This window comes from Engraulis encrasicolus, chromosome 4 (assembly GCF_034702125.1).
Source record: "Engraulis encrasicolus isolate BLACKSEA-1 chromosome 4, IST_EnEncr_1.0, whole genome shotgun sequence".
In the NCBI taxonomy this organism is placed as follows: domain Eukaryota; kingdom Metazoa; phylum Chordata; class Actinopteri; order Clupeiformes; family Engraulidae; genus Engraulis; species Engraulis encrasicolus.
In genome coordinates this window covers 917501-932500 of record NC_085860.1, presented here as the reverse complement: position 1 = coordinate 932500, position 15000 = coordinate 917501, and the positions used below count along the sequence as shown (strand labels likewise).

At 43.9% G+C, this 15000-nt stretch overlaps 1 protein-coding gene across 1 annotated transcript in view; it reads right to left on the bottom strand.

The window, feature by feature from the left end:
- Positions 1–15000, bottom strand: part of rfx4 (regulatory factor X, 4) — a 29922-nt gene that overhangs the window by 8405 nt on the left and 6517 nt on the right. Inside the window, exons 5-15 of the mRNA XM_063195929.1 lie at positions 14906–14967; positions 14423–14636; positions 13374–13451; positions 11625–11788; positions 10686–10786; positions 10511–10569; positions 10169–10313; positions 7470–7564; positions 4763–4880; positions 2312–2431; positions 990–1145 (exon numbers count right to left, since the gene is read on the bottom strand). Coding sequence (XP_063051999.1) covers positions 990–1145; positions 2312–2431; positions 4763–4880; positions 7470–7564; positions 10169–10313; positions 10511–10569; positions 10686–10786; positions 11625–11788; positions 13374–13451; positions 14423–14636; positions 14906–14967 — 1312 coding nt within the window. The remainder of the gene's footprint in view (positions 1–989; positions 1146–2311; positions 2432–4762; positions 4881–7469; positions 7565–10168; positions 10314–10510; positions 10570–10685; positions 10787–11624; positions 11789–13373; positions 13452–14422; positions 14637–14905; positions 14968–15000) is intronic.

Sequence of the window (15000 nt, the reverse complement as noted above, 5' to 3'; positions counted from 1 at the left end):
AGGAGAGAGCATATCACTCCTGTCTTGGCAGGTCTTCACTGGCTGCCTGTCTCCTACAGAATTGACGTTAAGATTTTGCTGACAATATTTAAAGCATTAAATGGACTTGCCCCCAGTTACATCTCTGATATGCTCTCTTTTTATGTCCCTGCTCGAGCTCTCAGATCCACTGATGCCAAGCTGCTAAGGATTTCCAACCCCCACGAAAGAAGATTGGCAACCCTGCGTTCGTGTGTTATTCGCCCAAGAGACCGAACGGCCTCCCCATCGACATACGATCAGCCAGCTCCATCAACTCCTTCAAGAAGCACCTTTACACCCTTGCCTACTCCTAGCTGCCAAGGTGTCACAGCATCCCAGGTGCCACAGCGTCCTTAATCTGTTCACAATTAGCCCTGGCAGGGGGCTCCCCTAGGTGGCCGCTGGTCTCTGCCTGAGGTTTCTTCCTGACTAAATGTTTTTTTTTCTCAGACCTCACATGGTTTCCCCCCCTAAAAAACATGAATCAAGTGAAAATTGAGTTTTTCATCACCCCTGTTGCCACCAGGGGCCACATCTGAGCGTCCCATTCACTGTGACTTTACCCTGGGCCCAATCCTTGTGGACCTTATGCCTCCATAATCTCTATTTATGTCCTCTTTAAACTTATTTCATTTTCTCTACATCTACTTATTTACCTATCTACTTATTTTCTCTATTCCATCTAGTTTCTTCTGTCTTCTAGCTACCGGTATTCTTTCTTGTTTCTGTCTCTCTTTTCTACTCATTTTTTATTTTCATCTTTAACGTTGATGTTTATCCATTTGTTAAGCACTTTGAGCTGCATGCCTTGTATGCCATTGTGCTATACAAATAAAGTTAGGCTATTATTAGTAGTAGTACAAGTGCGTAAGGCAAGCTTCCCAGTAGCGGTGGCTACAAATTAACCAGATCGTTTCAGGTTCTGAAGAGTAATCTCAGTGTGTCTGGCAGATGTGTGTGTTGTATACCTGTGGTGGTGGCCACGCCGGTGTACTCGGGCGACTGGGCTGATGTGGGGGAGCTGAGGGCTGGCACGCCAACCGAGTGGACGGATTTGGCGGGCGAGTAGGCTGCTGGGGACGAGGGCGTGGTCTCTGTTAGCATCATGTCCTCCACGCGATCCGCTGTCAAGAGGAAGACTCAGAAAGGTCAGATGCAAGCAAGGCATCTTATTCTGCTGAGGTGGAAGTCTCCTAATGCCCCTTCATTCAGTTCCCTGATTAAGGATATCCTTTATTTCATGAAAATAGAAAAAATAAGATGCAGTATGAAGGGCTTTACCCGCAAGTTGTCAAAAACATGGGGATACTTGTCAGATTACAATGATGAGTTCCATCTCCCCTCTGTGACAGACTAGAACTGTGTGCACATCTTTTCAGACGACAGTGGTAACAGATTTTGTTAAGGTTGCAGGTGTATGTGTATGTCTTGTGTGGTGTTTTTCTTTTTTTGTCTGTTTATGGTAGTTTGTTTCTGTTTACTTTGTGTTGAATTGTGTACTGTATATGGTTGGTGGGTGGGGTGGGGGGTCTGGTTTGTTCTTTATGCCTTGTTATAGCCAATGTGTGATAATATTCCCATACTGTTTAACTTTTATACTATGGACATTCAATATCCTAAACCTTTGTTATTACACTTAAAAAATCAATAAAGAAACCTTTGAAAAAAACGCAGACGTAGCCTGGGTTGTCAGATGTGTCTGATGATTTCCAGCCCAAAAAAAATGCCTGGAAGCACTGAATCCTGCCCCGATTACAACTAAATTCTATTGATTTCAATGGCCATAAATCTGCAGAAAAACCCGCCCAAATGCCATTTTTGCCCGGGAAACTGCAGCATGCTCCAATCTGGCAAGACTGGACACATCCAGGAAGGTCAGCTCCCAACCGATGGCCAAAGTGCACGATTAATACCTGACCTCTGCTGACAAACAGCTCCACTCCAACTTAAATGTAAGACCAACAATAACATCAAATGGTACCCACAAGCAAAAATAGATTACGTAAATCTCAATTAAGTGTTGATTTCTTCTCAGGGGAGATGTGTGTAGAACATAACCCCTTTGGGTACAAAATTGCGTTCATCAACAGATGCAGGGGGCATGTTTCACCAACGCGATGCCTTGGGAGTTTTTTCCCACTTTTTGACAGGCAGCGCTTTCCGCAAAACGCAGCAGAGCCACAGAGCACAGTGTGGCAACAATTGACATCAAACCAATGTAAACTGAATGGGAAACCAACAGACATGGGCTGATGGATGCAACCGTGTGATAGCAGTGTGTTGCTCCTACCTGTGCTGGCCTCTCCCTTCATGGCCCTCATGAGTTCGTTGGCTCTCTCCTGACAGTGAAGAGACTCCAGCAGGTACAGCACGTAGTCATCAAACATCAGGTGGATCAGGTGGAATGAACCTTCATAGGGGCACAGGAAACACAGGGGGTCAGCTTAACAGTCACAAATAGTATACATCATGGGTGGGGACCACTGGACTACAATGGACTATGCTGGACTGCACTGTGTGAAGTACAGCATAGCCTTGACTTTTTGTATTCTACTTATTATTATTATTATTGTTGTTGTTATTATATGTCTTCTATTCTTTCCCCTACATGTCAAATGTTCAATGTTAAATGTTAACTGCTATTTATTACTATATCACTTATTGTTACTGTTTATCACTGGTCCATCACTGTCACTCACCAATATTAAATGCTCAGTATTATTCATTACTACACTTTATGGGTATTGGACCATCACTGTTACTTGCCCTGTCTTGCACTTTGACGTCAGTCCGTAAATGTCCCTTCATTGCTGCATCTGTTTTGTGCATGTCTTCATATATAATGCTACTAATGCTGTATAACTCTTCTGCATTATAAGCTTGTATTTAGCTGCTTATGGGGACCCTTTCTCTCCACACAAATATACTTTTCATGACATGTAACTGAAAGTCTAAATGTTGGTGTGAAGAGAAATAATTAATTAATTAATTCATTCATTCATTCATTCATTCATTCATTCATGTGAATATTTCGGATTAGCTTTTGTCACTGTATTTAAATTTTCAACGAGTGAGAACAACTTGGCCCTTTTCCATTCAATGACGGATCATAAGGTGTGGTCAATTAAGTGTAATTCAAATGTAGAGCAGACTATTCTGAAAAGAAACACCAAATGTACCATATCTTTCTTTTACAAACAAAAAATGATGACTTCAGTTCAAATAAGTTAAATCAGTCTACAGTTATTTATGTATTGCTCTTTCTTGCTGTAAAACAAACTGCTGACCAAACTACTATAGCCAGCCATCCCCATGGTAGGAGAAAGGAAGTGCAGCTGACTTGAGTTAGAGTTGGAGTCTGCCCCCCTCTAGACCCACTGGCACAGATATGATGCTCACACCACAGTCCATGAATGGGAGAGAGAGAGGAGGCGGAGTGGAGGAGTTTGGAGGGAAGGAAAGAGAGAAAGAAAATGAGAGAGTGACAGAGACAGTGACATAGAGAGAGTGGGAGAGAGAGAGCAAGAGTGTGTGTGTGTGAGAGAGAGAGAGAGAGAGAGAGAGAGAGAGAGAGAGAGAGAGAGAGAGAGTGTGTGTGGAGAGAGAGAGAGAGAGAGAGAGAGAGAGAGAGAGAGAGAGAGAGAGAGAGAGAGAGAGAGAGAGAGTTTGGGTGAAGAGAGAGAGAGAGAGTTTGGGTGAAGAGAGAGAGAGAGAGAGTTTGGGTGAAGAGAGAGAGAGAGAGAGTTTGGGTGAAGGGAGAGAGAGAGAGTTTGGGTGAAGAGAGAGGAAGAGAGAGAGAGAGAGTTTGGGTGAAGAGAGAGAGAGAGAGTTTGGGTGAAGCGTGACACAATCTACACATTGTGTTGGTGGCTGCAGTTCCCCGCGTGCATAATAAACACTGAGCGCCATTCAGACACACACACACGCGCGCACACACACACACACGCACGCACGCACTCACGCACTCACGCGCCCCTGTGCACGCATACACGCACACATGCAGGCCACAGGACTGCTAGCTCGTAAAATGGAGAAAGAGGGGGGAGGTGGGGTGGGGGGTGGCTCAGGAGGGGAGTGAGGGTGAGCCTTTGTTAATTAGCTGTTTTCGTACAGGGAGCTGCATTATCAAAACACTACAACCAGCTGTGTCTTTGATATTCACAGACAGGTCTGAAGGGGAGGGGGGCTTCTTTATTCTTTCTTTCTTCCTCTTTTCATTTCTCTTTCTCTTTCTCTCTCTCCTTCTCTCTCTCTCTCTCTCTCTTTCTCTCTCTCAACTCTTTCTGTGTTTCTTTATTTTCTATTCTGCCTCCCGCTCTCTCTCTCTCTCTTTTTTTTAAAGGGAACTCTTGCCATGAGTGACAAGTTGGTTGGATGGGGACACAGTCTAACTTGGCGGCCATCTTGTATGCTTGCTGTTTACTGGAAGCGGAGGCAGAAGCAGAGTATGGAAAGAGAAGCAAGATGGCAACGGATGACAGCCTCATGAGAGTCATCTTAGCAAGACCCTTTAAGAGTAAGATGATGCTCTTTTACCTGCTACTGTGGTTTGCTAGACTCATTCTTTCACAGTCTTTCATAATGAACAAGAACACTTTTAACACTGGTATGATTTCTCTAAAAGAGATATGGCTTGTGTTCATGGAGACCAACCATTTACTTGTGCACACACAAGAAAATACAACTTGGCAAGTGTTAGAGTGTTGGCACACAACAATGCCACCTGAAGTATTAGACTCACCGAAGCTGGGCGCGCTGTGAAGGGTCATGTCCCGGATAACCCGCGTTCCAAAACACGACCACATGAGCAGGAACTGCTGGGCCACCCTCCTCAGGCTTCCCGGCCGCTTCCCGGCCTCCTGAAAGACATATTAGCATGAGAATGGACACCGCACAAAGTAGAAGAAGAGGAGGAGGAGGAGCAGCAGGAGAGAGGAGAGGATGAGGAGGAGCAGCAGCAGAGGGAGAGAGTAGTGGAGGAGAGTAGTGGATAAGGAGGAGGAGGAGGACAGAGTAGTACAGGAGGAGGAGGAGGAGGAGGAGAAGGAGGAGGATGAAGAGGAGGAGGAGGAGGAGGAAGAGGAGGACAGACAGTACTGGAGGAGGAGGAGCAGGAGGAGGAGGAGGACAAGGAGAGTAGTGGACGAGGAGGAGGAGGAGAGAGTAGTGGAGGAGAGTAGTGGATGAAGAGGAGGAGAAGGACAGAGTAGTACAGGAGGAGGAGGAGGAGGAGAAGGAGGAGGAAGAAGAGGAGGACAGAGAGTAGTGGAGGAGTAGGAGCAGGAGGAGGAGGAGGACAAGGAGAGTAGTGGAGGAGGAGGAGGAGGAGGAGGAGGGTGAATAATAGAGAAGAGGAGGAGGAGAGCAGTGGAGGAGGAGGAGGAGGAGGAGGAAAGAGAAGAGAGTAAAGAGGAGAAGACAATAGTAGTGAGGGACAGTAGTGAAAGAGCAGAGTAGTGGAAGAGGAGGATGAAAAGGTGAGTGGTGGAGGAGGAGGAGGAGGAGGAAAGAGCAATAGTGGAGGAGAAGAGAGTAGTAGTGGAGGAGGAGGGGAGAAGTGGAAGAGCAGGATGAAAAGGAGAGCAGTAGAGGAGGAGGAGGAGGAGGAGGAGGAGGAGGAGGAGAGTGGAAGTAGAGGAGGAAGAGAGTAGTAGTAGATAGTCATGGAAGAGGAGGAGGAGAGTCGTGGGGGAGGATGAAAAGGAGAGTTGTAGAGGAGGAGGAGGAGGAGGAGGAGGAGGAGAATAGCAGTACCTAGGAGGAGGAGGAGGAGAATAGCAGTACCTAGTAATGGCAGAGGAGGAGGAGGAGGATTGTAAGAGCAGGAGGTTGATAACAGTAGAAGAGAGCGGTTGATGTTCAGAGAGGAGGTATAACTTCCCCAGAGCTACTCAGTCAGAGCAGTGTGAAGAAGGGGTGTCTTTAACCTCTGGGTCCGCGTCAGGGGCTTAACCCCCAGGATCGCCCAACATGTCAACAAGTCAACTATTTGATTTGCCCCCTGGGGACACGCCCTTCCCATTCAGGCATTGTCTGGCCGGGCCGGGAGGTTGCCATGGAGACAGGGGTTTTACAAGCCCATATCTGGAGCATAATGGACGCCAATAGGGGCCATGAAGACATCATTAAGTTGGCCAATTGCATCACCAGCAGCCCTGGTGTCACTACAAGGTGACACTGCTGCCACCCTAAAGCTCTCTCTCTCTCTCTCTCTCTCTCTCTCTCTCTCTCTCTCTCTCTCTCTCTCTCTCTCTCTCTCTCTCTGTCTCTCTCTCTCTCTCTCTCTCTCTCTCTCTCTCTCTCTCTCTCTCTCTCAGATAGCAGCACCACCTACGTACAGCTACTGGCTACTCCAGTCTACTCCAAAACACTCCAGACTGACTGGATGCCCTCCCCAAGTATTGACCTGTCAAAGAAAGACCGCAGGTGCTGTGGTGACAATACTTTTTTTTTAGTGTTCCATTTCAGGATCATTTCTTTTTTAATATTTATGAAATGACAGAGCGAATTAATATTTCTCAGTGATACAGTGGGAATAGGCCTATATTGTACCAATTCTCCATGCTGATGCAGATGTGTTCATATTTTTCTATAATACTAATCTCCTTTTCCTTGGGTTTGACTGGGATCACCACCCATCCCACCCCCCTCAACTACTCAGGCAGTATACTACTACTGGATTCCTTATTCCTCACACATTATTAGGTAAAACTTTACTTGACGCCGGTGTCAGAAGAATGTCATTACAGTGTCATAATAGTGTCATAATAGTGTTATACATGTTTCATAAACATTATGTCCATGACATAAACATTGTATGACTGTTGGCCTTAAAGGGACACTGTGTGAGATTTTTAGTTGTTTATTTCCAGAATTCATGCTGCCCATTCACTAATGTTACCTTTTTCATGAATACTTACCACCAGCATCAAATTCTAAGTATTCATTATGACTGGAAAAATTGCACTTTTCATACATGAAAAGGGGGATCTTCTCCATCGTCCGCCATTTTGAATTTCCAAAAATAGCCATTTTTAGCTGCAAAAATGACTGTACTTGGACTTTACTAGAAAATATTTGTTTATTACTGAGTAAACTTTCATGTAAAGATCAAATTTGGCAATAGGCAGCCCAGTTTCAATGAGCAGCTTAGTTTCAGTACCTTTTTTGACCATTTCCTGCACAGTGTCCCTTCAAGTGACATTCGGTTATGGCAAAGACATCTTTGACATAACCGAATGTCACTGAAGGCCAACAGTCATAAAATGTTTATTACATGGACATAAAGTTTATGACTTTTCTATGACTGTGTCATGATACTATTATGACACTGTAATGACATACTTGTGACACCGGCGTCAAGTAAAGTGTTACCCATTATTATAATGACACATTCACTCACGACACAACATACGTACACAGAACTCATGACAACAAACTAAACTTACCTTTACCACACATCTATCCACCATGGAGTCCAGCCACTCGATGTAGGCCTCGATAGGGGACTGGTCTTCCAGGAGCCGGTCAAATTCTTGATAAACTAACCAGAGAAAGGGGGAAAGGGAAGAGAGGTTTCAAAAAGGCGTTAAAAGAGATCTGCCTTGGCTATTACCCCCAGTTCGGTTGTCAGTTGTCCATGTAAGAAAGGTCCCGCAAACTGTCCATTAAACCCTTAATACATTTTGGTCAGGTACATTTTCCTGAAGGTCGGATGACCAAATCGTTGTATAAAAATGACTTGCTAGTGGAATGATCAGTGTGCAGGTTCATTTTTGAGAGAATCTGTTCAGCTGTTGTGAATGGATGAATGAAAATGTGGTTTGAAGCTTCTGAAGCCAGGAGCCAAGTGGAGACAGAGCCCAAGCAGAGATGTCAAGCCCCATTGGACATGCCCAGAGCCAGGCAGCGACAGAGCTGGTGCCAAGAGAGTGACCCACATGGCAGCCAAACCCCTGCCAGATCTTACACCACCACCACCACCACCATCACCACATCTGTGGCAGATCGCTGGCAGAGGCTGCCCATATCAGTGGAGATCAGGAATTATTATCTGTGCTGCGGTCTATAACACAGTAGTCAATATCCCAACTCTGAATACTAGGAATCGTGCTTTACACACATTGGCCACTGTTCATACTACAATTGTATACTACAATAATACATGGCCTAACGTACTAGATACAGTATTATTTATAACTGAAATGTTGCTTTTCCGTGTTATAGGTCCTTTGGTGCACACTGGTGCCATTACTGTCATTTCGAAAAATATCTTTTTCAAACAGGAAAGTTGGCACCTGGTAGAATGTGCACACAAGACACAAACCAGACGCCACACACTATATATTTTCTTTTGTCATACACTTCAAATTAAAGCTGTATTTTCTGACTTTTATCAGCAGATAAAAACATCAGATGTATGAGTGAAAACAAACGTGACTAAACGGAGTGTCACTTTAGGAACTCCTCAAAACACTGGGCTTTTTATGGAATGACACAAACAAATCTCTGACCTCTAACCCCGTGGGTCATTTAGAAGGAGCCGCGTCAGAAATGGATTTGCAATGCTCCGGCAGGGTGTCATGGACGTGGCTGAACCTGGTTAACCTCTGACTTTGCATAATGAAATCTCGACTCTAGTGGTCGTGGGAATGATCAAGCTCTGACTGACAGCCAGGCCACTAGCCACTAGTGTAAACAAGCCAAAAAGAGTCACAGAGTGAAAAACACTTATAAAATGGCAAAATGGATGATTTTGACCTTGACTCATTAGTATGTAAAAAATAGCCTTTCTAGTTTTGTTTTGGCCTAAATGAAATTGGAAATTAGGTTAACAGGAGTTCCTCACACAGGAGAAAAAGAGCAAACAGACCATGTTTTTAGCTATTTACTAATCAGCCAATAATTAAGAAAGAAACTTATCACATTTATAAACACTGACAAACTAACCAATTTTACTACTACATGTGTTCCTCAATGAATTACACAAATCATGTGATAAGACTAATCACATACCAATTTGAACCCATCTGGAGGTCAGAGAAAGTCATTCTGAATTAAGACGTGTATATTCCAATTGCATGTGGCACACCCTAAACACTCAAAAACAAATGACAAAACAATGCTTGAGCCAGTGACCATCACGTTGAAAGTATCCGGCCGCATAGAGTATACCCACAATTTGTACACATACAATTTTGGTGTTCATCACTAGTGCACAGCAATCTGGAGGAATCGCAAGAAACAGAAGCCACGGGCACAATATTCTTTTTAAGAGAGAATATTAAGAAAATGTCCTTTTCTAGCGGAGTAATGAGGAGCAAGTGAAAAACACTCAATTCCAAATCTGCTAAATTTCATTGGTGTTTCAGAGGTGTAACGCATGTTGGAGATATCTTTCTGTCAGGTGAACAGGTGTACACAAGTTATGAACAGCAAATGCGTTGAATATCGTCCACACAAACAGATCAAACATGAACTACGAAAGACTACACTTTTGTTTTATGCTTTGTATTAATTTATAGAAACATGTCAACACATTGATCATGTTTAGTTCAAGAAGCTGTAAGCTGTTGTTGATGCAGTGTGAGCACAACAGGTGTGTTCTGAGCGACGGTCAGCTGGTGTAATATAGGAATAGTATGTGCCACAGGTGGTGTGATGAAGTGTGAGCAGTTTCTAACAGGTGTGGTTTAGTGTGAGCAGGTTCTAACAGGTGTGGTTTAGTGTGAGCTACTGAGGGACAGCAGGAGCTGGTGTGTGCAGTTGTCAATCAGTGTGAGCTTTAGTGAACTGCTGTTAGTGTTCATGAACAAGAGCACTCGTAGAGTGCAGATCTCCAAAGTGAAATGAAATAGCCTAAATCACCCTCAGCAATTATGCATAGGCCTACCGACATATAGACAACATTTTAGAATGATGCATACATTAATGTGCTGTCGTGTAATTTTTGTAAAAGCAACAAACCAGGACCAGGACTCCCTGGCAGAAGAGACTGTAGTCTCAATGGGACAATCCTGGCTAAATAAAGGATAAATGAAAATGAAAAACAAACACATAAATGCCCAAACCCTGGAGAAAATGAGCACGAGCTGCAGAGTGCTGTTGTGAGTGAAGTGTGTGCGTTGAGGGTTTGAGTTGGACTTACGCTGTATGATGAGTCTGCGCTGGTCCTCTCGAGAGTCCTCCATAGTATAGAGGGTCTGCTTGGTGATGCTGTTCAGGTCCACATTACGCCAGTCCTCCAGCATCTGGAATGTGATGTCCGCACTGTGGATTACCGTCCGTGATGCCTGAAGCAGCAAGGAACAACCCAAACCTCAGACTTGTACAATAATAACGCCTGTTTAGTTTAACACTTGTTGAGTTCAGACTGCAATTCAGAATGTATGGTAACATAAAATCATGACATGTATTACATACAGTAATCAAGAAAATGCTAAATGTCTGCACAGATTTAAAACAAAAATGAACTAATCAGCAACATTACCTGACATAGATGGTTCAAAGACGTTTGCCGTTTTAGAATCTGGGAAAATCTCCGAGCAACTGCAAGACAAATTGCATTAATTAGCTTTGCTTACACTCTGGGGACTATTTAATCACACATTAGCCTGACTGAATACTGTAATCAGCATTGTATTGGATTAAAAAAGGGTACGTACGTTCAAATTTTATATTCCGCAGGTTTTCTGGTAGGTCATGCAGTGCGATTTTCAACCACTCATCTAGTTGCTTGGCGAATTTACGAATCACCTGCGTTAAACTGGAAAGAAAATAAAGCAGTACATTTTGTCGATTAAAAGAAAGAAAGAAAAAAAACGTAAGAATGATCCAGCAATTCAACTTGAACTATATTCCATCTCACTGCTTAAATGGTGCTTTGATCAAACTCTGAAAGGATTTTTTTTTCATTCATTTATGGGGAGTTTTCATAATGGTCTCTTACAAGCCTAAGAGGTTTTTGGTGTTGGCTGAGGCATCTAAGGGTTGGATCGGTTAATAGTTGTATTGTTATATGTGACTAATTATGTGGAGATTAAGCTGTTGATATGGTAAGTGCGACTGCCCGTCTTTTGCTGACAGGTGCTGTGGCTGAAAGCAGCAGTTAAGTAGCTAATATGAAAGAGGAAAAAATGGAAGTTATCCAGCTAAAGTAAGGAGAGAGTCCAAAAAGGCAGACCAACTCTATCCCAATGCTTACAAGTTTCATACCCTTCACAGGGGAAAAACGCTTAGGGGACAGAAAGGGAAGGCAAAGGACAAACATGACTGGCCTGCCACAACAACAGAAAAACATGTCTGTGCAAACCTCTGGGGTGGACAACAAGCAAACCACCCACCCTAACATAGTTTAGGGGACCCCTCTAGTTTGGGTCCCCTCTCGCTAAAGGAGATATCTTATCTCAAGGGGCTATCCCCCTAAGCACAATAAATAGATCTTTCTTTTAGAGATAAGACAGCGTGTTAAAAACATTTTAAATGATTTTGCCTGTAAAGTGCCTCATCCATCTACGCCTTGGTAATTAAAAAAGCTACTGTATAAGCAACTTTACTTCTTAAATACATAACTGCTAGCCATCTGAGAGCAACTAGGCCCTTACCTGTCAGGCAGGGCCTGTAACACAGTGGGCATTAGGACCCCGGAGATGGCCTTGTAGAGGATGGAGTCGCACACGCCCACAATGTTGACCACGATGGAGGAGCCCAGCACCGGCAGCATGTGGGGGGGCATGCCCTGCCAGAAGTGGAGCAGGAAGCTCTGGACCTGCACACAGCACACAGCCAGGACACCAAGGGGTTATATTACCCAGACACGCAAAAGAGTTGAAGTATGCAAGGCACTCTTCCCAAAAAAGTTAAAATAGCTTTATTATTGGCTAAATCATAGTAGAAAAGTTAAGAACGCCAAAATGTTTCGGCCAAGGTGTGGCCTTCATCAGGGCAGAGTCAGGGCAGACTGATGAAGGCCACACCTTGGCCGAAACATGTTGGCGTTTTTAATTTTTCTGCCTTTTCTACCTTTTGCTTTCAATTTTTTACCAAAGAGCACCTTCTGACTACCAAATCAAAATGCCGTAGCCCTCCAATCTTTTCCTATTACCCGGACAAGTATTGGATGACACCATGTCAAAGGCTTACGGAGACAAGCATACGGTAGTAGTCATGGTTAAGGCAAAGGGTTACGGCCAAAGGGTTACGGCAGGGGTGTGAAAAAATAAGGCCCGGGGACCGGATGTGGCCTGCCAGATGGTTCAATCCAGGCAAAAAAAAAAAAAAAAAAAGTATGTCAAAAAAGAAGTAAATCTCTAACCCATTACAAAGGTGCTGCAGGTGTCTTGACATTTTTGGGGTTTCCATACTTTTTTGCTCGCCATTTACAGTCAATGCTCCTATACCACCTCAAAATGATTGACTAGCAATGTGATTCTGAAATTTGCAATATTTCACAGTTACGCTACGTTGGTGGTCCGGCCCACTTCATATAAAATTGGCTGTATGTGGCCCCTGTGACACCACAGATGACCACATGTTACAGATGCACACACAACCCTGCTATATAGAGACGAAAGCACCACATACTGTAGCCATGGATGAAACCATGTTAGGGGAACACACAAACACAGACACGTAAACACATCGATTGATCCATTTTTAGAGGGGCACACACACACAACAACCATGGATAGACCCATGTTAACTCACAGAGGCTACAGACGCATACACACAACCATGTAACAGAGACATACACATACAGTACATGTTACAAGAGACACTCCATGGATTGGAATTCACGTAACCAAGAAACACACAGCCATGGATAGATCCATGTTACATACCCCTGCTAAACAGCAGACCCCTACAGACCCCTGCTTCAAAACACCGAACACCACAAGAAATCCAAAGCATAAAAGACAGTACAACTCTTTAAAGGTACACTGTGCAAGATTTTTAGTTGTTTATTTACAGGATTCATGCTGCCCATTCACTAATATTACCTTTTTCATGAATACTTGCCACCACCATCAAATTCTAAGTAGCCAATTCATTATGACTGGAAAAATTGCACTTTTCATACATGAAAAGGGGGATCTTCCCCATGGTCTGTCATTTTGAATTTCCAGAAATAGCCATTTTTTAGCTGCAAAAATGACTGTATGTGGGCCCTACTAGAAAATATTAGTTTATTACTTAGTAAACTTTTATGAAAAGATCAAATTTGGCAATAGGCAGCCCAGTTTCAGTGAGCAGCATAGTTGCAGTACCTTTTTTGACCATTTCCTACACAGTGCACCTTTAACAGACAACCTAGAAAGAAAGAAAGAAATGACACAAATGACAAGCCGCCCTACCTCATCAAAATTGGCCCGGATGACCGTGTCCAGTATTCTCTGGCAGTGAGTACGGTACATCATAATAAATGTTGAAACCTGGGAAGGAAAAAAAAAAGTTTTTTTTTTTTTTGAAATTTACATTTGATTTTAGTTACTGAAGCGTAAAGTGAATTGAAAGAGAAACTTGTGCATTACACCCATTTACATAACTGTTTACGTGTAAACATGAGAAAAAAACACATTTTTAAACAGCAAGACATAACATTTAACACATCAACATATAGAGCCTAGCAAAAGCAAAAAAGACCAAGATTGTGAAATGTTTGCACAAGTAAAAAAGAAAAACAGCTCCAGCCACCAAACACCAATCCCTGCTGCCAGAGGTACACAACACTGTATAAAATGAGGGCTTTTCAGATCAGCAACACCACAAACCATTTAAAATTACTGCCTCCTCTTTAAAGCCGGACAGCCAGGGCCTGTCCTTTGTCTGGGTCCAGATCTTATTATCTGCCCCCAAAAGATTAAGAGTTCGCCGGGACCCAGCCCATAAATCCTACAGGTCCTCCTCTAAATCCCACCGCAGAAGAGAAGAGAAGAGCAGCGCAGGGGAGAGCAAAGGAAAGGAGAGAGAGAGAGAGAGAGAGAGAGAGAGGATGAAGGTGGCAGAGCCAGGGGCCAGGGTCTGGGGGTCGGGACGCATGAAAGAGACACCCAGGGGGCTGGGTTAGAGAGTGTGTGTGTGTTACAGAGTGAGTGTGTGTTTGTGTTTACATTTATGTATGGGAGCGTGTGTGTGTGTGTGTGTGTGTGTGTGTGTGTGTGTGTGTGTGTGTGTGTGTGTGTGTGTGTGTGTGTGTGTGTGTGTGTGTGTGTGTGTGTGTGTGTGTGTGTGTGTGTGTGTGTGTGTGTTTATCAGAGAGAGAGAGAGAGAGAGAGAGCGCAATGAGAGAATGTGTCTGCGTGCATGCATGCTCATTTGTGGAGTGTGGTGTGTGTACTGTGTGTACTGTATGTGTGTAGTCCCAGCCCCAGTGCGATTTAGCGTTTTTTAGGGTGCTGTTTACCTTCTCCTCTGGCAGGCTGGCCGGCAGATTTAGGTCTCTGACATTTGGGAAGTCTGGCAGCAGCGTGCCCAGCTTGGAGCGCGGTGAATACGCCACTGTCTGCTTGGTCACCTCCTTCTTGCCCGTCTCGTTCACCCAGGCGGCCCCCTTCTTGGAGTACATCACGTCGTAGTACTGCGAGCTCTCCTTCACCGCAATGCCATAGTAGTGGTACCTGAGGGGGAGATGGAGATGGAGTGAGAGAGAGAGAGAGAGAGAGAGAGAGAGAGAGAGAGAGAGAGAGAGAGAGAGAGAGAGAGAGAGAGAGAGAGAGAGAGAGAGAGAGAGAGTTTGCCTGTTACATACAGTACATGTACAATGCAGCAATAAATTCTAAACCTGACATGTTTACTTATTAAAATAAAACAACATTAAAGGCAAGTAATATTATAGATAAATGTTACAATTTGGAAAGGAATGAAAAACAGAAGAGACTTGTCTTACTTTGACTGGCCCCTGGTGCCTAACCGCCGTGTAGTGAGCTGGGGAAACTGTTGTCTTATAATCTGTGTGGAGATGTGAGATGAAACATGCTATTG